Here is a 22,425-nt window from a genome sequence, read left to right on the forward strand (position 1 = left end):
GGTTGCACCAGAGATATGTGAACAGGCACAATAGAAAGTATTGATATTTCACATGTGTGAATTGGATGCGGGTCAAAACACATCCAATTTGTATATATGTAAACCGGCTCGTAAAAGAGAAGGTTTGGGGTTTATTTTCCAAATTATATTTACCTAGGTGGATGCTGCATTGGTCCCCTACCGGATCTAAGTGTGAGAACTCAGCGATCACATTGCTGCTGTGAGCTGTTAGTCACCGCTATCTGCTCTGGGGAGCGAGGGATGGAGAGGCTGGCTCAGGCTCTCACCGGCTCTTTCCCCAGCCTGGACCAGCTGAGTGACGTCAGCCAACAGCTAAAAACGGATCACAGGAGTGCAGGAGGAACTGCACTCCTGTAATCCACAGAGTACAGCCAAAAGATCTTTGGCTGTACTTCTCCTTTTAAGTAAATAAAAAAGCACTTAAAAAGGTAACCAGCAATGTTTTATTTTTTCTAAAGTTATGGTATGTTTAAGTGATTGTAAACATTCTTTTTTTTTTTTTTTTTTTACAATAACAAACATGTCTAACATGGTTGCAAAACCATTGCACAGAGCAGATTCGATCGTCCTCTTCTCGGGTCCCTGCCAGCGCTCCTGGCGCCGAATGCCCAGCATGCCGCTTGCTTCGGGTGCAATTATGCGTGCCCGCTCCCAAGCCAGCTGTGTATGTACAGTACATAGTAATGGCTCTGCCCCACCCCCTATTCCCTCCTCACTGGCTGTAATTGACAGCATCAGGCGTAACAAATAAAATAAATGTTATCCCAATTTGGCTGCAAAAGTGGCATTACACTTTACACAAAGAACTCTATCGGACACTGCTACCTGCTTTTATGAATGGGCCATGAATTGCAGGCCGTGGCATTGCAGTAGATTTTGCAGTGACATTGCAGTAGAGAAAGTTATCAGTGATTGACCTGGCTTTCAGTTGTTGCTATTGGCTACTGTGGTTTGCTTTTTTGCCTCTTCACTTGTTACCGCTTTTATTGAATAAGCCTGAAAGTATTCACAAAACGCTCTGCTAGTGTATAATATCTTCACCCCATTGGAACAGATGTTCGCAATATACATTGTATTGCTAAAAGTATTGGGACACTCCTCCAAAACATTGGATTCAGGTGTTCCAATCACCTCCATGGCCACAGGTGTATAAAATGAAGCATCTAGGCATGCAGACTGCTTCTACAAATATCTGTGAAAGAATGGGTCGCTCTCAAGAGCTCAGTGAATTCAAGCGTGCTTCCGTGATAGGTTGCCATCTGTGCAATAAGTCCATCCCTGAAATTGCCTTTCTACTAAATAGTCAACTGTTAGTGGTATTATAACAAAGTGGAAGCAACTGGGAACAACAGCAACTCAGCCATGAAGTGGTAGGTCACGTAAAATGACAAATGGGGGTCAGCGCATGCTGAAGTGCGCAGAAGTCACCAACTGTCTGCAGAGTCAACAGCTAAAGACCTCCAAACTTCGTGTGGCCTTCAGATTAGCACAACAACAGTGCATAGAGAGCTTCATGGAATGGGTTTCCATGGCCAAGCAGCTGCATCCAAGCCTTACATCACCAAGTGCAATGCAAAGCATCGGATGCAGTGGTGTAAAGCACGCCAACACTGGACTCTAAAGCAGTGGAGACATGTTCTCTGGAGTGACAAATTACGCTTCCCTGTCTGGCAATCTGATGGATGTGTCTGGTTGTCTGGGTTTGGTGGCTGCCAGGAGAACTGTACTTGCCTGACTGCTTTGTGCCAAATGTAAAGTTTGGTGGGGGGGGGGGGATTATGGTGTGGGGTTGTTTTTCAGGGGTTGGTCTTGGCCCCTTAGTTCCAGTGAAGGGAATTCTTAAGGCGTCAGCAAACCAAGACATTTTGGACAATTTAATTCTCCCAACTTTGTGGGGACAGTTTGGGGATGGCCCCTTCCTGTTCCAACATGACTGCGCACCAGTGCACAAAGCAAGGTACATAAAGACCTGTATGAGTGAGTTTGGGGTGGAGGAACTTGACTGGCACTGGACTGCCCGATAGAAAACCTTTGGGATGAATTAGAGCGGAGAATGCGAGCCAGGCCTTCTCATCTGACTGGACTTTGGAGTCGTACAAGTGTGACTGGAGCCTAAGCAATGAATTGTTTGATAACAAAATTGTGCAAAGAATACTTTTTTTTCAGTAGCAAAATCATTTTCACCAATATCTTCCATTGATATTAGTCTTTATGGGTTGTACCTCGATTGTTACATTTATTGTTTGGGTTTGGTCAGTCTTGTGAAAAATCTTCCAGTGTATGGCAGGCTTTAGAATTCTCTGATAGAAGTTGGTGAGTTTCTATCAGGTTACACACTTTTTCGTTAGCAGTGACATTCCTTGCAGTGAAGCTAATGTCATAGAACAGCAGCTATCAGAAGAAGCTTCTCATTCAGATTCACTATAAAGTTGAACTTTACCTTAATTTAAAAGAATCTGTGCAAAAATCCCTTTATAATAACCTATACCTTCATTTCAAACACATTATGATAAGCTCCCTTTGCTTTAAAATCATTGTGTACTATTTGAATTACATTTTTAATTTGAATACCATAAGTAAAAGCCTACCAAGGGTGACAATGCTGCAGGGACTGCAATTAATTTTCTGCAGTGTTGTCACCCTTGGCAGCAGTGTCACAATGTTAAAATATAACTAAAGGCAAAACTTTTTTTTTAGTTTTGAACAGAGTGGAAATTAAAACACCTGTTTTTTTTTATTGCTGTCTGTGCCCCCCATTACCCTCTCTATTTGCCATGTTTACCATTATCATTGAAAGTGAAATTTAAAAAAAAAATAGTAAATTGTGGGTTTTCCTAAATTTTCCAGTGGGCACTCTAGTTCTGGTGACCTGGGGGGCCCCAAGGATTCCCTTAACTTGCAGGGATTTCCTCTCACTTCCTGTTTTGGAAATGAAGGTAAATCTCCCCAATGGGACACAGATGGCAAAACAAAAATAAAACTGACAGGCGTTGTGACCCTCCATTACTCTATCCAAAATTAAAGTTTTGCCTATAGTTCTACTTTAAAGCAATACTAAAGGTTATTTTTTTTTATTTTTTGAAAATAACATGTTATACTTATCTACTGTGTGCAGTGGTTTTGTAAAGATCAGCCTGGATCCTCCTCTTCTCGGGTCCCCTGCTGGCTCCTTCTTTCTGTCAGGTCCCCCCATAGCAAAAAGCTTGCTATGGGACACCTGAGCAGGCATGTTCCCAAGCCACTGCTCTGTGTGTCCATTCACACAGGGAGCTGCAGCTTGGCCCCGCTCCCTCTCTCTCTCTCCTGATTGGCTGCCTGGCTGTGATTGACAGCAGCAGGAGTCATTGGCTCCTACTTGCTGTCTCGGCCAATGAGGAGGCAGAGACCTGAGACAGCTAAGGCTAATGTGCACATCACAGGATCGATGGAGCTCAGCTAAGGGGCACTACTGAACACAGAAGGTTTTTTACCTTCATGCATAGATGCATGAAGTTAAAAAACCTTGAGCCTTTACAACCACTTTAGCTCTCCCTGTCACTGCTGAGCTGATTGAATAATTAAACTGGAGAAAGTGATGCAGAACACCCTCTTGGATGTTACTGATAATATCACAGGACAAAAAAGAGGATTCCTTCATTCCTTGGATCAGGTGAGTAAAAAAATAAATAAACATAAGACAGATTGCCACTTACTGAGAGAAGGGGGAGCTGCCGGGGGAACATTTGATCTTTACATTGCATGTGCAGTGTGCATACAAAAATGTAGTTTTTGATCCTGGAAGTTTCTATCATTGATGTTTTGATGTGTCAGTGCTTCCTGAATATTTTAAGCTTTTCATTCAAAGGCTGAACAAATTACCTGATTGACATCTCTGTCTTTTTCTACAGCTTGAAATAGATGTGAGAGAAATTCTGTGAAGATGACTGCTATCAAGCATGCCCTGCAGAGGGACATATTCACTCCAAATGATGAGCGCCTCCTCAGTATTGTGAACGTATGCAAAGCTGGAAAAAAGAAGAAAAACTGCTTTTTATGTGCCACAGGTAAGTCAGTACAACAGTGTAACTGTCAGCTTCTTCATATATAAAAACGTGAGTGCCGTTCAAAGCGCTGTAAAGCTTCCTCCCCTGCAGTTCAAAGCACAGATGGGTGCTGATGTGCAAACAAGCTCAACCGGGCAAACAGAAACACATCGGAAGACAGAAGGTGGAAGTGTATAACTAAAGGCAAAACTTTGTTATTAGTTTTGGACAGAGTGGAGATGGATTAAAACACCTGTTGGTTTTTATTGCTGTCTGTGCCCCCGTTACCCTCTCTGTTTGTCATGGTAACATTATCATTAAAAGTGAATGTAAGAAAAAAATAGCAAATTTTGGGTTGTCCCCAGAAAAGTAATAGAGGGGACATCTTCCAATGGGGACACTAGTTCTGGTGACCTAGAGGATGGGGGGATTCCCTTAATTTGTAGGTATTTCCTCTCACTTCCTGTTTTGGCTATGGGAAAGGGATTGATGGGAATTCTCTCCAATGGGGCACAGATAGCAAAAACAAGCTTGACAGTGTTATAATTCTTCCTTACTCTATCCGAAATAAAAGTTTTCCTTTTATTCTCAGTACCCCTGTGAGTTACTGTATTATTGTTTACAAGTTTACTATTGCAGTGTGTAGCAGAAGCAGTGATTGGCTGTCTGTGCTTGAGCTGCTTATTCATTTTAGTGTGGAGCTCTAAGGGGGAGCAAGTTCTTAACCTCTTGCCAACCGCGCTGTAGCTGAATGACGGTTACAGCGTGGTTGTCCAGTTCTGGGAGGGCGTCATATGACGTCCTCCCAGAACTCGTCCTCCTGCGCGCTCCCAGTGGTGCACACCCGGCGCTCTCCATGATCGCTATATCCTACAGACACAGCTGATCACATGATGAGGTAAAAGGCCAATCACGGCGGTCTTTTACCACGTGATCAGCTGTGTCCAATTGCAGAGCAGATCACAATTTAAATGCAGTTGCTGGTTATGGGCTGCACTTTCCTCATGCTATCACAGTGTGCGGAAAGTACTGCCGATAACTGGCACATGACATTGACAACATCTGCACCGATCATCAGGGCACTGATGATCAGTGCTGCATATCAGTGCCTCCTCGTCAATGCCCACCAGTGCTGCCTCATCAGTGCAGCCTATCAGTGCTGCCCAGGGGCGGACTGACCATTTAGAAACTCGGGCACTGCCCGAGGGCCCGGGGTCAATAGGGGGCCCCATGAGATGCCCCTGGTACCTTTTTCATAGGCTTTTTTGAGTTTGGGCAAGGACACGGGCCCCATGATCCCCTATTGCCCGGGGGCCCCATGAGTTGTCAGTCCGCCCCTGGTGCTGCCTATCCATGCCACTTCATCTGTGCTGCCTATCATTGCCCATCAGTGCTGCCTTTTAGTGCAGCATCATCAACGCACATCAGTGAAGGAGAAAAATTATTTGTTTGCAAAATTTTATGATAGAAACAAAGAAAAACTTTCTTTTTTTTTTCCAATTTTTTGCTCTGTTTTTGTATATAGTGCAAAAAAAAACACCCAGTGGCGATTTAATACTAACAAGAGAAAGCTCCTATTTGTGTGAAAAAAAATGATAAAAATTTCCTATGGGTACAATGTTGCATGACCACGCAATTGTCATTCAAAGTGCTACAGTGCTGAAAGCTGAGAATTGGCCTGGGCACGAAGGGGGTAAAAGTGCCCAGTAGGCAAGTGGTTAAAGTCTAATTGTTGAATTAATTTCCTAGAAAATGATCCGGACTAGGACTCAGTGCAAAATGAGCCTTAAACACATCTAGAGCACACCGTTTACATGTTTGCATGTTGGTAAAGCACTTTAAAACACAACAGCACTAGTAATGCACCAGCCTTAGGGCATTACACTTCCATTCAAAATGATCACAGCTTGTAAGCACACCTCAACTTGTATGTGTTTCAGCACTCTATAACACACAGATTGTATTCATATGTGTATTGTGGTGCAGTGTGTTAAAAAGAAATGGTGCTTGGCCAGTTTTGGGTGTATTGGCAAACCATTCAAAATTCGTGATCTGCCTTAACATAACAAATGATAATGCACCACACATGGTTAAAGTGGGCCTAAATCTGCACTTCATGCAAAAACCGAGGAATGTGGATGTAGAAACTGTATGGTATAGTGTTGTATTATAACTCACTCAGTGGAAGTAAAGGCAAAACTTTTTTTTTTTCTTTTTAGATAGCGTAAGGGAGGGTTAAAACTAGTGGTGTACCGAAATGAAGATTCTAGTTCCGAAAATGAAAATTCAAAATGCACTTGGCCGAAAACAGAAATGTGCAGTTTTTAAAAACGAATATATATTTTTGGAAAAAAATACACTTTGATTTAAAAAAAAAAAATATATACTCCAATTATTTTGTATATGAAAGAGGATGTTATGGCGATTAAATAGATGCCCAACATGTCATGCTTTAAAATTGCGCATGCTCGTAGAATGGCGTGAAACTGCGGTACTTATTAAATTTCCATGGGTAATGCTTTAAAAATTTATACAGGTTAGCAGTGTAAAGTTACACAGGAGGTCTAGTGCGAGAATTATTGCTCTTGCTCTGACATTCGTGGCGATACCTCACGTGTGTGGTTTGAACAATATTTACATATGTGAGCATGGCCTAAGTATGCGTTCAACACTCCGTTCGAGCACGGTGGGATTGGGGCACTTTTAAACTTTTTATTTAATGGGTTTTATTGTTTTTTGGTTTTTTTTGCACTGTCCTTTTTAAAAAAAAAAGTTAATCACTTTTATTCTTATCACAAGAAATGCATGCATCCCTTGTGATAGAAATAATAAGTGGCAGGTCCTCTTTATGGAGAGATATGGGGTCAATAGGACCCTCATCTCTCCTCTGCAATATAAAGCATTAGATAAAAAAATAAACATTGATTTAGTCCTACAAAAAAAAAAAAAAAAAAGGCCAGAACAGGAAGTGACATTGCTCCGGTACTCCAAGGGCATAGAGATGAGTGGTGGCCATCTTTCCTACACTCCTCTCTATGCCCAGCACTGGGATCGATGGTTTTTCAGGTAAGACTGAGAACTACTGAGTGGCGGCAGTGGCAGGCAAGCGGGTGACGAGGGGTGGGGTTTTTTCTGCACCTGTATCGGTGTTTTTTTTTCATTTCGGTCGATGGCCAAAAGGGGTGTTTTTGGTAGCCGAAACGTTTCGGTTACCGAAATTTCGGTGCATCCCCAGTTAAAACCCCTTACATGTTTTCATGCTTTTTTTTTGTCATCTGTTTCCCATTGGGGAGATTTCCCTTAGTTCATAGTCCCTAGTCCATCCAGGGTGGCAATATTCATACATACAGTGGGACCATGGAGAATACACACTCACACACACTATTTTCTTGGTGGTCTGCCAAATGGAGGGACTGACATGTTGTGCTGCAACATACAGCCCAATCCTAAAATAAGCTTATAAATCATTCTAAAGTAACATTGTCTCTCTTGCCAAGTATCATTTCTTCACTTCACTGCATCAAAGTGTATCAAAACCCAAAAACAAAAAAATGTATTATGTTACAGTTTATCAATCCTTAGATGTGGTGACTGAAATTTCTTTCCAGGTATTCTTTTTTTATTTTATTTCCCCTCGTGATCCTGCCAGTAACACACTTTTGTCCTAGGACGACAGTATTTACTGTACTGTATAATAACAGAGACAAGCTGGACCACAGACCCACCCCCCACCCCCCCACTCCTATTCTCCATAATGTAGAGGAGGGTGCTTCTGGAGCTCTCAGAGTAAACTAAGAACAATGTAACTGAACAGCCAGCACAGCAAGTTATAAGTTAATTAGGTTTATGGCAAGATTAAAATGTACTTTTCTGAGCTTCTTAAACAGATGTAACAAAAAGCTTTCAGTTGTATATTTAACTGTTAACAGAAGCTTATTGTTAGGCTTTTGATATACTGTAAATGTGTAGATGTTAAAATAAGCATTAAAGTGGTATTAAAGGAGAAGTACAGCCGAAGCTCGTGTGGCTGTACTTCTCCTGTGGATCACAGGAGTGCAGTTTGTTCTGCACGCCTGTGACCCATTATCAGCCTACAGCAGGCTAAAGTCTGCTGTCGAATGATGTCTCAGAGCAGGTCTAAGCTGGGGAAAGATCCTGACACTATGTCACCTAGCATTGGTGCCTGGCTTCACCACTTAGCGATCTGCTGAGAGCCTGAGCCAGCCACTCCCGCTTCCTCCGCAGCTCAGTAGTGCTCTAGTGAGCGCAGGGGTGGGGGAAAGCAGATAGCGGTGACTGACAGTCACCAGCTCTCTGCTCGTTGAGAACTGAGCAATTGATGGTCTTTGATCGCTCAGTTCTTGGTCTTAGAGCAGGTGGGGGACAGATTCAGCATCGGACTGATGCTGCATCCACCTAGGTAAGTATGATTTCTAAAACAAAGAAAAAACATACTTCTCTTTTAAACGCAAACCCAACATTTTATTATATTGCAGCTTACCAATTCTTAGATGGGATGGTTGTGTTTTCTTTTTTAAAGGCTTGCTTTCCTTTATTTTTAGCTGGTGGTCTGGACAGTAATCCTTTTGCTTTTCAACAGAACAAGCTGTTGCAGATGTAGCTGTTACAGGGTTGAGGAAAACCTTTTGGCACTGACAGGGATGCTTACAATTATCACCTTTTATTTATTTATTTATTTATGTAAATCTTTTATCACGCAAGAAAAAAAACTGTTTGCTGTAACTGCTTATAAAAGGTTAGCTGGAGTTAACTAACAAACTAACAATTTGTTAGAGAATCTAAATTTGCTAGTGCATCTAACACTCCCCTCCTCCCAGCTTAACAATGCTGCTATCCAAATGTGCCTCTGTGCTCATTCATCCAGAGTAGAGGAAGCTCTAATACAGGAGGTGTGTTACTGGCCAGATCACTAGGTGAAAACAGAGGAAAAAAGTCTACAAAAGGAAACTAATGCAGCCATTACAGAACTGATAAGCTGCAATATATTACACTTGGTTTTGGTTTAATACTGCTTTTAAAGTACTTGTTTGTAATGCTTTTATTGCTGACCCTCTGGCTTTAGTACTTTGAGTGGCAGACTTGGAATAAATATGCAGACCGGGACTTTAGACATTTCTCCTAATTTTTCTGATATGCATACCTGTTTCTGGTCACTGACTAAGTAAGTACAGTATTTAATGTGGTTGTAAGGGGGATATATATATATATATATATATATATATATATATATATACCTCTTTTTAGGTCCCACACCACTGCTTTTTGCTCCACCTCTTCTCTGTATGCCTCCATAGGAAGCTGCTTCCTATGGTGGCACACCTATAGGCTTGCTCCTGTGCCAGGCTGCGTGCGTCCATAGACACACACAGCACGGCTTGGCCCCACCCCTCTCCCTCCACTGTTATCACTTCAGCCTGTGAGGAGAGAAACACAGACAAGAACCACTACAGACAGGCACAAGAACCAGCACAGACAGGCACAGTGCTGAATTGAGATAGGACATGGGTAAGTATAAGTGGAGGGGGGGGGGGGTGGAAGGTTGAAGGGGGCAATGCAGCTAGTGGGACATTTTTTACCTTGATGCATGGAATGCATTGAGATAAAAAATGTAAAGCCTTTAGAACCACTTTAAGCAATCACAGCCACCATTTTTTTTCTTACGACATGTTTAGTGGCCTCAATTTGCCTTAAATGAAGCCTGGAATATGTATGGAACATTTAGAGTTAGAATGATCCTAATCTGTATGTAGTGTATCAGAAAGTATTGAAGTTATTGGTTCAGTCTGACCGTCATTCTACTAGTGTCTTTGGAAGGAGTTGGCAATGGCAGTCTATATAGCCGATCAGGTTTCCTTTAATGAACTGCGGTAGATAGAAGGTGGGGTTGTAGTTTCAATCTAATATATACTGCAACACAGAGCTCAGCTGTTTTATTTCCCTTGTGTGTTCATCTGGTGGTTATCCTTTCCTGCTAGGAGATTGCATGCTAACCATGACCTGTGCTTTTACAGAGTAATATTGGCATGATGAATATCCACTTAGGAAACCTTTTATGGCACTTCATTGGCAATGTTGATGGATGTTTTCACAACAAAGTGAGTTACACCATTGTCCAGTAAACCCTATAAATGCCACTTGCTTTTCCTGTATAAAACCGCCAAGGAATGCAAGTAGGATTTGGACCTGTATGAAACAAAAAATGGAAAAAGAATTAGTTTTATCTCTCAACCAAATTACGTTGGTATATACATACAGGTGAAACTCGAAAAATTAGAATATCGTGCAAAAGTTAATTTATTTCAGTACTGCAAATTAAAAGGTGAAACTAATATATGAGATAGACTCATTACATGCAAAGCAAGATAGTTCAAGCCGTGATTTGTCATAATTTTGATGATTATGGCTTACAGCTCATGAAAACCCCAAATCCACAATCTCAGAAAATTAGAATATTACATGCAATCAATAAAACAAGGATTGTACATAGAACAATATCGGACCTCTGAAAAGTATAAGCATGCATATGTACTCAGTACTTTTGCAGCAATTACTGCCTCAATGCGGTGTGGCATGGAAGCTATCAGCCTGTGGCACCGCTGAGGTGTTATGGAAGACCAGGATGCTTCAATAGTGGCCTTCAGCTCTTCTGCATTGTTCGGTCTCATGTCTCTCATCTTTCTCTTGGCAATGCCCCATAGATTCTCTATGGGGTTTAGGTCTGGTGAGTTTGCTGGCCAATCAAGCACAGTAATCCCACGGTCATTGAACCAGGTTTTGGTGCTTTTGGCAGTGTGGGCAGGTGCCAAGTCCTGCTGGAAAATGAAGTCAGCATCCCCATAAAGCTTGTCTACGGAAGGAAGCATGAAGTGCTCCAAAATCTCCTGGTAGACGGCTGCGTTGACCCTGGACTTAATGAAACACAGTGGACCAACACCAGCAGATGACATGGCTCCTCAAATCAACACAGACTGTGGAAACTTCACACTGGACTTCAAGCATCTTGCAGTGTGTGCCTCTCCATTCTTCCTCCATACTCTGGGTCCTTGGTTTCCAAATGAGATGCAAAAATTGCTCTCATCAGAAAAGAGGACTTTGGACCACTGAGCAACAGACCAGATCTGTTTTTCTTTAGCCCAGGTAAGACGCTTCTGACGTTGTTTGTTGTGCAGGAGCGGCTTGACAAGAGAAATACGACATTTGAAGCCCATGTCCAGGATCCATCTGTGTGTGGTGGCTCTTGATGCACTGACCCCAGCCTCAGTCCACTCCTTGTGAAAGTCCCCAACGCTTTTGAACGGCCTTTTCCTGACAATCCTCTCCAGGCTGCGGTCATCCCTGCTGCTTGTGCACCTTTTTCTTCTACACTTTTCCCTTCCACATAACTTTCTATTAATGTGCTTTGATACAGCACTTTGGGAACATCCAACTTCTTTTGCAATTACCTTTTGAGGCTTTCCCTCCTTATGGAGGGTGTCAATGATGGTTTTCTGCACAATTGTCAGGTCAGCAGTCTTTCTCATGATTGTGATTCCTACTGAACCAAACTGAGAGACCATTTAAAGGCTCAGGAACTGTTTGTACGTGTTATGGCTTAATTAGCTGATTAGAGTGGGACACTTTGAGCCTAGAATATTGCACTTTTTCACAATATTCTAATTTTCTGAGATTGTGGATTTGGGGTTTTCATGAGCTGTAAGCCATAATCATCATAATTATGACAAATCACGGTTTGAACTATCTTGCTTTGCATGTAATGAGTCTATCTCATATATTAGTTTCACCTTTTAGGTTGCATTACTGAAATAAATTAACTTTTGCACGATATTCTAATTTTTCGAGTTTCACCTGTACGTACGTATACTCTACTCAAAAAAATTAAAGGAACACTTTGAAAACACATCTGATCTCAATGGGGAAAAATGCTGGATAGCTATACTGATATGTGTTAGAAATATAAGGATGCCTCATCATTTGATGGAAATGAAAATTATCAACCTACAGAGGACTGAATTCAAAGACACACTGAAAATCAAAGTCAAAAAATTATGCAGCAGGCTTGTCCATTTTGCTGAAATTTCATCGCAGCAACTCAAAATGGTTTGTATGGCCCCCACGTGCTTGTATGTATGTCTGACAATGTTGGGGCATGCTCCTAATGAGACGACGAATAGTATCCTGGGGTATTTCCTCCCAGATCTGGACCAGGGCATCACTGAGCTCCTTGACAATCTGAGATGCGACCTGGTGGCATTGGATGGATCTAAACATGATATCCCAGAGGTGTTCTATTGGATTAGGTTAGGCAAGCGTGGGGGCCATTCAATGGTATCAATTCCTTCATCTTCCAGGAACTGCCTGCGTACTCTAGCCACATGAGGCCGGGCATTGTCGTGCACCAGAAGTAACCCAGGACCCACTCCACCAGCGCAGGGTCTGACATTGGGTCCAAGGATTTCATCCCGATATCTAATGGCAGTCAGGGTGCCATTGTCTAGCCTGTAGAGGTCTGTGCGTCCCTCCTATGGATATGCCTCCCAGACCATCACTGATCCACCACCAAAACGGTCATGCTGAATGATGTTACAGGCAGCATAATGTTCTCCACTGCTTCTCCAGACCCTTTCATATCTGTCACGTGCTCAGAGTGAACCTGCTCTCACCTATGAAAAAGCACAGGGCACCAGTAGTGGACCTGCCAATTCTGGTGTTCAATGGCAAATGCCAGTCAAGCTCTATGGTGCTGGACAGTGAGCACATGGCCCAATAAAGGACGTTGGGCTCTCAGGCCACCGTCATGAAGTCTGTTTCTGATTGTTTGGTCAGAGACATTTACACCAGTGGCCTGCTGGTGGTTATTTTGTAGGGCTCTGGCAATGCTCATCCTGTTCCTCCTTGCACAAAGGAGCAGATACCGGTCCTGCTGATGGGTTAAGGACCTTCTATGGCCCTGTCCAACTCTCCTAGAGTAACTGTCTCCTGGAATCTCCTCCATGCTCTTGAGACTGTGCTGGGAGACACAGCAAACCTACTGGCAATGGCACGTATTAATGTGCCATCTTGGAGGAGTTGGACTACCTGTGCAACCTCTGTAGAGTCCAGGTATTGCCTCATACTACCAGTAGTGACACTGACCCTAGCAAAACTAGTGGAAAACAGTCAAAAAAGATGAGTAGGGAAAAAAATGTCAGTGGCCTCCACCTGCAAAACCATTCCTGTTTTGCGAGACGTCTCATTGTTGCCCATCTAGTACACCTGTTGTTAATTTCATTAACACCAAAGCAGCTGATACTGATTATTAACCCCCTCTGCTACTTAACTGACCAGATTCATATCCCAGGAGTTTAATTAACTTGATGCTATAATGTGATTAAAAAGTGTTCCTTTAATTTTTTTGAGTAGTGTATGTGTGTATGTATGTATGTATGTATGTACCGTATATAAAAATGGCATCCATGGGAGAGTTCCAAGGTGAAAGCCACTGCTAACTAAAAAGAACACAAAGACTCATCTCACATTTGCCAAAACACATCTTGATTATCTCAAAGACTTTTGAGCAAATATTCTGTGGACTGATGAGACAAAAGTTGAACTTTTTGGAAGGTGTGCATTCCATTACATCTGGCGTAATACTAACACAGCATTTCATAAAAAGAACATCATACCAACAGTCACACATGGTGGTGGTAGTGCGATGGTCTGGGGCTGCTTTGCAGCTTCAGGACCAGGACGACTTACCATAATTGATGGAACCATGAATTCTGCGCTCTACCAGAATGTCCTGAAGAAGAATGTCCGTGACCTCAAGTTCAAGCACACTTTGGTTATGCAGAAGCACAGTGATCTGAAATATACCAGCAAGTCCACCTCTAAATGGCTCAACTAACAAAATTAAGGTCTTGGAGTGGCTTAGTCAAAGTCCAGACTTAAATCCGATTGAGATACTGTGGGATGACCTTAAACAGGCTGTTCATACCCGAAAACCCTTCAATGTGGATGAATTAAAACAATTCTGCAAAGAAGAGAGGGCCAAATTTCCTCTACAGCGATGTGAAAGACTTATTGCAAGTTATCGAACGCTTGATTGCAGTTGTTGCCACCAAGGTTGGCACAACCAGTTATTAGGTTTAGAGGGCAACTACTTTTTCACATAGGGCCAGCCAGGTTTGGACAGCTTTTTTCCCTTAATAAATTAAATCATCATTCAAAATCTGCATTTTGTATTTACTCCGGTTATCTTTGTATAATATTAAAACTTATTTGATGATCTGAATCATTTAAGTTTGACAAATATGCAAAAAAAAATAATCAGGAAAGGGTCATATACTTTTCTCTAGTCCTCTTCCAGGACAGCACACCTGAAATATGATTAGCTCCACCTGTCAGGAAACACAATCAAAAATTTCCCGCCCTTTCATCCCCACCAGTTTTTGATTGTGTTTCCCTGCCGCAAAACATTTGTTATTTTTACAGACCTAAGGCCTAGGGCTGGAAGATTCCCCCTGGGGTTAAACAGCTGACCTGGAGAGGGCAGGCTGTAACTGGGGTCACTTACCCACTCCAGGGTTCCCAATGCATTGGAGTTTCCCAGGCACTAGGGAGGTGTGCCTGGTGTTCCAGGGACGAGCGTCCTTCCTCCCTCTTCCGAGGCAGCGGGGAGGCTTGTCCAGGTGAGGACCGGGCCGCGAGGTGGCTTCACACGGGTATGGGACTGCTGGCTGGCATTTGAATCGCGTGGCACGCCCCTGTAGGGTGAGTGTGGCGACCGCTGTGGATCTGCTGCTAGTCCTGCCAGAAGGCAGATAGAGAGCCCAGGGTCCGTGAGTGCAGGACTGGAAGTGAGAGCAAGGCTGTGGACTCGCTCTCAGTACACTTCAGGTGAGGGTGAGACTTCTGCCCTAAAGATGGCAGCACTGCTCAGTGATTCTTTCCTCATGAGGCCAGTGAGCAGCCTCCAGGAATTACCCCTGGGAGCGTGGACCCAGGAGCCTAGTGAAAGCAACGCAGTCCCAAAGGGCCCTGCTAAGGATGGAAGAAAAGGCAGTGGCTGCAGCCAGTGAGAAGGCCATGGGCGGTGAGTCTGACTCGACTGGTGGGGGAGAGGAGGGGAGGTAGAGTCCTTACCCATTCCCTCACAGTTGTGCCTTGGGGATGGGGGGGATACACCATTTTAAATGGGCTCCTTGTTTATCTCTTCCTAGAGCCTTGTGGAACTACCCAAGAGAGCACCCACAAGACACTTAAGGATAAAGCCAACCTCCCCCCCCACGCTCCAAATGGTGTGGTTATTGCAATGATAAAGTTCCGCAAGACCATGGCAGATCCTTGTGTTACAAATGTATCCACAAGAATTCAGGAAAAGAAACCCTTTTTTATCGGTGCAAACAGAGATGTTAGCCACCTTACAATCCTTCAAGACGGCCCAGACATCTAGAGAGGTGGACACTCTGTCACCTAGGGAGGGGACTTCCTCCCTGGCGGGGACTTGGGTGGGGAAGCAGTGGAGGAGGTTTGTGTCCCTCATCCTCGCAGGTCACAGAGGAGGAAGACCTAGAGAAGGCCGAGGTTTCTCACCAAAGCTCCCTGGAAGAAGAGGAAGAATTGGAAGTTGATAGCCAGGCTAGCGAGGAATCTAGACAAGGTAGACACCTTTTTGCGGTGGATGAAATGGAGGGGCTCCTAAGGGCTATTTACGCCTCAGAGGACATCCCAAAACCACCAATGCAGGCCTAAGCCCAAGATAAGATGTATAGGAGGTTGGTGAAACCGCAAATTCGAGTACTACCTGTACACCAAAGTCTCAAAGATATTGTCTTGAGAGAATGGAAACATCCTGTGAGGTGAGTCCTAAAATTAAAGACCTGTAAAAGACAGTACCTCTTTGAGGAAGAGGAGGAAGAGAAATTCTTTTAGATGTTGCGCTATCGCAAGTGTCTAAAAAGTCTAACCTGTCCTTTTTGAGGACTTTGGTAACATCAAGAATCCGATGGACCGTAGGTCTGAGATGCTGTTGCATAGATCCTGGGAAGCCAACTGTCACATACCTGATAGGAGACTGAAATGATGAGGTCGGCCTCATTTGTGTAACTAGCCCTGACCCCACTGGAGGTGGAACAGAGGGTGTCTAGGGACCAGGGGGACAAGAGCGCCAGTATATGTTGTTTGCAGCTCTTGCGGTTGGTGACCTTGGAAGACTGATGAACCTGCAATTCAGGCACAGTAGTAATATGCAGAGCTGGTATGGTAGATCGCCAGGTGTGCACCAGAGCAAGGCAGGAAGCTGGGATGGGAGACATGATCAGTGTCAGAGGAGTAGCCAGGGTCATCAACGGGCGGACAGCGAGGTACCAAATCAGAAGCAAGCCAAAGTCAGGAGCAGAGTCGAAGTCAGGAACCAGTATCAAGCAGGAGAGTAATCAGAGTCAGGTCAGGATCAAGCCAGGTCAGCAACAAGGAAATCATACAGGAAACAAGCAGGAAACGGGGAACAGCTGAAGACCAGTCAGCACTCGGCACAAGCAGAGGCACCTTTTAAATAGTACGTCTGTATTAAAATTACCTTTTTACTGAGATCATTGTACTATTTCAGGACGCTGCCAATCATGGTCCCCAAACGGGAACTGTTATTACTACAAGCAGCGGTCCCTAGATTTATATGGAGGGGAAAACGCCCTAGGATTAACAAGTCTACCTTATTCTCCCTGAAGAGGCATGGCGGTTTGGGACTCCCTAATCTCCTGGCATATTTTCAGGCAGCCCAAATATCAGAGTTATCGTGTACTACGGCCAGGGGATATGTCCCCCAGTGGGTCGGGATTGAGGCTCCTTCGTGCCATCCATGCGCTGTGGGTACTCTCATGTGGCTTCCCGGTGGATTGCGTCCTCCTATTTTGTGTCCTACTCTATCCTATTCATTATCGGTGTGGGATAGATGGCGAGCTCGCAAACCTTTCTCCTCTCCACATACCCCATTAGCCCCAGTGTTTGGTAATCCTGAGTTTGCACCGGGTCTATCTCCATCAGTGTTCCAGTGGTGGATTAATAAGGGTCTGTTACTTATCGGAGACTATTTAGATGGGTTTAGTCCTCGGTCACTTCAGCATTTTTTGACGACATATCAGATGCCTCCCGGAGAAATATTTAATTATCACCAACTTCTCTCTTTTATCATTAGCAAACTTAGATTATTCAGAGAACCCTGTGCGCTTACTTCCCTCGAGGTCTCCTGTGGAGCGGGTGGGATGATGCGAGGTCGTTTATCCTTTATTTATGCTTCCGTTGTTTATCCCCTCGCTAAATTGTCCTACATGACCCAATGGGAGTGGGATTTAAATAGTTCATTAGATTTAGATACATGGCGGAATGCGGCTCGTACTTTATTGAAGATCTCGATTAATACTGATCTTGTTGAATCCAATTATAAAACGCTACTTCGCTGGTATTTGGTTCCTACTCGCTTGGCCAAAATGTACCCCTCAGTATCATCTAGCTGGTTCCGACGCTGTGGTCAAGAAGGTACTATGTTCCACGTTTGGTGGAAATGTCCAGTTTTGAGTAGGTTCTGGATCCACATATTTAATTTATATATTCGGTAACAGGAGTTAATATCCGTAGATCACCGGAAGTGGCATTGTTTCATATACTTCCTGCTGACGTTCCCAAAAAATTTACTAAACTAATTTTATACCTCTTAATGGCGGCTCGCATTACCATAGCTAGAAGTTGGAAACAATCTGTGATCCCGTTAGACAGGGTGAAACATAAACTTAATTGGATAATGGTAAACGATAAACTTATAAGTTTTGTCAATGACAATGTGTCCAGATTTGAGGGGACTTGGGAGCCTTGAATTAGTTACATTTCTGTATCGTGAGAGTCTTACAGCTGACCCCCCCCCCTTATTTTTTTCCTTTTTCTTAGGAGCTGTTTCCTCTTTCTTTTCTCTCTTTCTTCTCTCTTTTTCTACTTTATCCGCTGCATTGTTTTTGTTACATTTGGTTTATTCCTACAGTTCAGTCTCTGTTTGTTTATTGATTGATGAAACCTGTACGTCTTGATGGTAATGTCACTCTGTGTGTATCCTTTTTGCCATTGTTAGTCAAGTTTTTTGCGTGCCTATCAGTGTTGTGATTGTGATTCTATATAACGTCCCACCATGTAGGTGGACCCCTTTTTTTTTTTTTTGCCATCCTGTTTTATGCTATTATAAGTCTGTTTCTCAATAAAAAATATTGAAATATAAATAGTACGTCTGACGCCAATCTTCGCCGTGTGTGTACGTGTGCGCGATCGCGCATTTCTGTGCGCATGCGCACGTCTATTCGCCAGCCGTCTCACGGGAATTCCCTTACAGTGCCCCCCCTTAGGGGCAGCCTCCGGTTGCTTACTAAAGCTTGTTTTTCAGGATGAAGATGAAGGTAAGCCTTCACTAACCGTGGAGCATGGACATTAGCAGATGGTTCCCAGGAATTATCCTCTGGACCGTAGCCTTTCCATTTGATGAGGAACTGGGTCTGACCACCCCTCTTTCTACAATCCAGGATGGCCTCCACCTCCTATTCTTCATTACCTTCCACCAGTGGAGAAGGGGTCTCCGGATCTCGATTTGGAAATACACTTGGTATAGTTGGTTTTCACAGGGAGATATGGAATACCGTATGAATCTTCATATTCTTTGGTAGTATTAATTTGAAAGCCACAGGGTTAATTTTTCTCTTAATTGTAAATGGTCCCAGGTACCTTGGACCAAGCTTCTTTTGAAGGACCGTTCAATTTTAGGTTTGTGGTAGATAACCAGACTTTATCTCCTGGTTTCAGATTTAGGTTGCCCCTTCTTTTTCTGTCAAAAATTTTTTGTTACTTGCTTGAGCCTCTAAAATAGTTTTTGTAGTATTTGGCCGTTCCTACTGAGGAAATCCATCCTTTCTTGTACTGCTGGGACAGCGGGTTCCACCTGTATTTCAGGAAGGAAGGAAGGGTGATATCCATAGTTGGAGTAAAAAGGGGACTGTTTGGTAGCAGAGTGGATGGAGTTGTATGCAAATTCAGCTAACGGAAGGAGAGACACCCAGTCATCCTGTGAATAAGATGAGAAACATCGTAGGTATTGTTCCAGAGTCTTGTTTGTCCATTTGTTTGCGGATGATACGCAGAAGAGAAGCGAAGTTCGATCTCTAGTGCCTCACACAGAGCTTTCCAGAACTTAGAAGTGAACTGTACTCCCCGATCGGACACAATATTGTTAGGAACACCATGTAATCTTACTATTTCTCTGATAGAAGCAGTCTCAGCGGCAGAAGGAGTCCCTTTCAAGGGAATGAAGTGAGCCATCTTTGACAGACGATCAATCATGACAAAAATAGTGGTGAACCCTTGAGATGGGGGAAGCTCTACAATAAAATCCAGAGAAATCATACTCCATGGCTTTTCAGGTACTGGCAGAGATTCCAACAGGCCCCAGGTTTTGACTTTATCAGACTTGTTTCGGAGACATACTGAGCAAGATCTAACATAGTTCTTACAATCCTTCATTAAGTTTGGCCACCAGAAGCAACGGGAGACCAAATTTGAGGTCTTTTGGATCCCGAAGTGACCCGCTAAAGGATGATCATGACATCTTTTAAGGATGAGAGTTCTGAGTTGTTCTGGTATGTAAATTTGTTCCTTGTGAAGGTACAGACCGTCTCTTAGCTGAAGATGCATCTGCAAGGGGGGTGGATGATCATCAACCACTTCTCTTATTTGTGCCACAAGGAGTAAAAGTTTGTAGGAGTAAAAAGTTCTTAGCTGGCAGAATCGTGTCAGGTTCGGATGGTACAATTGGGTCATGAAACATACGTGAGAGTGCATTGAGCTTACCGTTCTTTGATCCTGGACAGTATGTCAAGTGAAACACAAAGCGGAAAAGAACAGTGCCCACAAGAGACTGTCTTACCGTCCTTTTGTCAAAACCCTAAGAATGAAAGGGAAAAAAGTTTTCATTTCTTAGATGTCAGAAGGTGTTTGCTGACATATTTGGAGTAAGTGACTTCAGGAAGTCTAGTCACCTTTTTGCTTAGTGTCCCAAGGAAGGGACAGCAAGCATCTAAACCAACAATATCTAGACGGATCAGACAAGCCATCTCCTTAGCTTATGAGCAGTCAGGGGTTACAGTTCCTTCATACCTGAGGGCTCACTCTGCTAGATCGCTGGCGACCTTTTGGGTGGAAAGGGCAAGAGCATCAGTTGAACAGATCTGCTGAGCAGCCACATGGACAAGCCAGGACACCTTCATGAGACACTACAGGGTAGAGATGTTGTTACCATAGGACCTGGCGTTCGGTAGGAACGTATTTCTAGGCAGTAGTCCCACCCTAAGGTAGGCCTGAGTTCTTTAGTTCCTTGCTTGTCTCTGGTTTGCTGTCCTGGAAGATGACGAGAGAAAAGCACCAGTTACACTTACCGGTAATGGTGTTTCTGGGAAATCTTCCAGGACTGCAGGCCTACTTCCCACCCTTATCTGGTGTTGATTAAATTGGCAGAATACTTTTCGTGCATCGGGGTGCGGGAATACTCTTGCATTAACTGAGAAAGGGAGGAAAGGGCGGGGGATTTAAACTCTGTCAATTTTTTATTGTGTTTCATGTCAGGTGGAGCTAGTCATCTCTCATCTTTCATGCTGGAAGATTTCCCATAAAAACTGCGACCGGTAAATGTAACCGGTACTTTTTCACAGCACTGTACATTATGCAGGCATATGAGTATCCCAATGTATTAGAGGGTCAGGCAATCTAAAAGGGATATTCTAGTTATAGGTGGTTCCTGGTGAAGTTCTTAGCTTCTTATGTTTCGAGGTTTCCAGTAGATACCTCTGCTCTCAGTTGTGGGTGTTTGTACCCTCCACATTTTCCATAATACAGAATACATTTAAAAATGAAACTGATAGCAGATATGCAGACTTGGGTTCTGATCTTCTCTCTTGAAGAACTATGCCTAACAAAGTATTTTCATCATGTCTGGTGGTGCTTAATGCCTACGAACCACACTGCATGCTGTGGTTTGACCCGCAGTCTGCTATGTCACTACAGGGCACAGTAGAAACTAAGGCTGGCCATTGATAGCCTAAATCATGGGCGACTCCGACTAAATCGGCTGAAATTCGATCCGTGGGTGGCTTTGCAAACATCATTTTCTACCAGGCTCAGTTGATTTTTAAAATCACTTTTTTGTTGAGCAAGGTGGTAAACTATTGGCTGCTGAATACAATAGCTGACAGAAGAAATGCCCCTATCCACCTGTTTAGCATGGATGGGAAAATGTAATAATTTTCTTTCATTTTAAATCGGATAGCATTTCTCCTGGAGCTTGCTGACTGATGCATCATTAGCGTGCTCTGATGGTAGCGGCCACTGAGAGGCATGCAGTTTGCAGCAGGTAATATGCTATCTGACACAAAAGAAAGTATCATCTAGCAGTAGCAATAGCACCCTTACGTGCTGCTGGACAGGTAGGTATTAAACATGTTATTTTAAAGGGGCTATCGGTTCACATTTTTATATTGGCAATAGTGATATGAACGAAGGCCATTGGACTTTCTCAACTTGTAGCAATTTGGGCAGAGATACAAACCTGACTCAGGAATATACACTAACAACACATAATAGGGTTTTATTATTCATCATATGTGATTATCCATCATTTTTCGTTTTCTTGCTTCACTAGATATCACAGGTACGCGAGGGACTTGGACAACAGGTGCAGGCAATCTAGATGGAGAGTTAGCTTACACAGTAACTAATGGCTGCTAATGCAGGAACTGCTTACTTAACCTCCAATTACCTTTTTATGTTTTTTTTTTCTGAGCAATTAAAGCACTTAGTAATGTAAGGTTAGCTGTATCCTATGCATTGTGTATTTAACGCTTTAGGTTTCAGGTCATCCAAGCTGTTCTATATTATGTTTTGCTTTTCTCTGTCATGCACACAGCAGATGTTGCTGGTCAATTTCAGGGTCCAGGTAGCCAGTGTACCTTGGTATTACTTATGCCTACAGTTTGGAAGTTCACATTATTGTTTTTCGTTAGCCACAAAGCCCTTAAAACGTGTACTCTCTCATTAGTACTGCTTTCTCTTTAGGGCCCATTCACACCTCTCCAGTACAATGTGATTAATTTTCAGTGGCACCCCTATGCACGTGCTTTGCAGCACACCACAGCACACAGTAATGTACTATTGTGCATTGTGATGAAGTATACCTGAAAAAATGATGTATGTCCAATTTTTGGGATGTTGTCAGTGTGTTTAAATGAAAGGGGCTGCCATATTGTATTGCATGCTAATGCAATGCAGCAAAGACAGAACAGTGTGAATGGGTCCTTTATACATG

The 22,425-nt window shown here is 43.3% G+C and overlaps 1 protein-coding gene across 8 annotated transcripts in view; it reads left to right on the forward strand.

Annotated features, from left to right (window-relative positions):
• EXOC1 (exocyst complex component 1) overlaps positions 1-22,425 on the forward strand; it is a 105,493-nt gene that overhangs the window by 10,953 nt on the left and 72,115 nt on the right. For all 8 annotated transcript variants that reach the window (XM_089669268.1, XM_089669270.1, XM_089669273.1 and 5 more), the window contains exon 2: positions 3,909-4,064. In XM_089669268.1, coding sequence (XP_089525394.1) covers positions 3,941-4,064 — 124 coding nt within the window. In that variant the 5' untranslated portion in view covers positions 3,909-3,940. The remainder of the gene's footprint in view (positions 1-3,908; positions 4,065-22,425) is intronic.

Source organism: Staurois parvus, unplaced genomic scaffold, assembly GCF_062004578.1.
Source record: "Staurois parvus isolate SC_StPar_1 unplaced genomic scaffold, SC_StPar_1.0 ptg000071l, whole genome shotgun sequence".
Lineage (NCBI taxonomy): Eukaryota > Metazoa > Chordata > Amphibia > Anura > Ranidae > Staurois > Staurois parvus.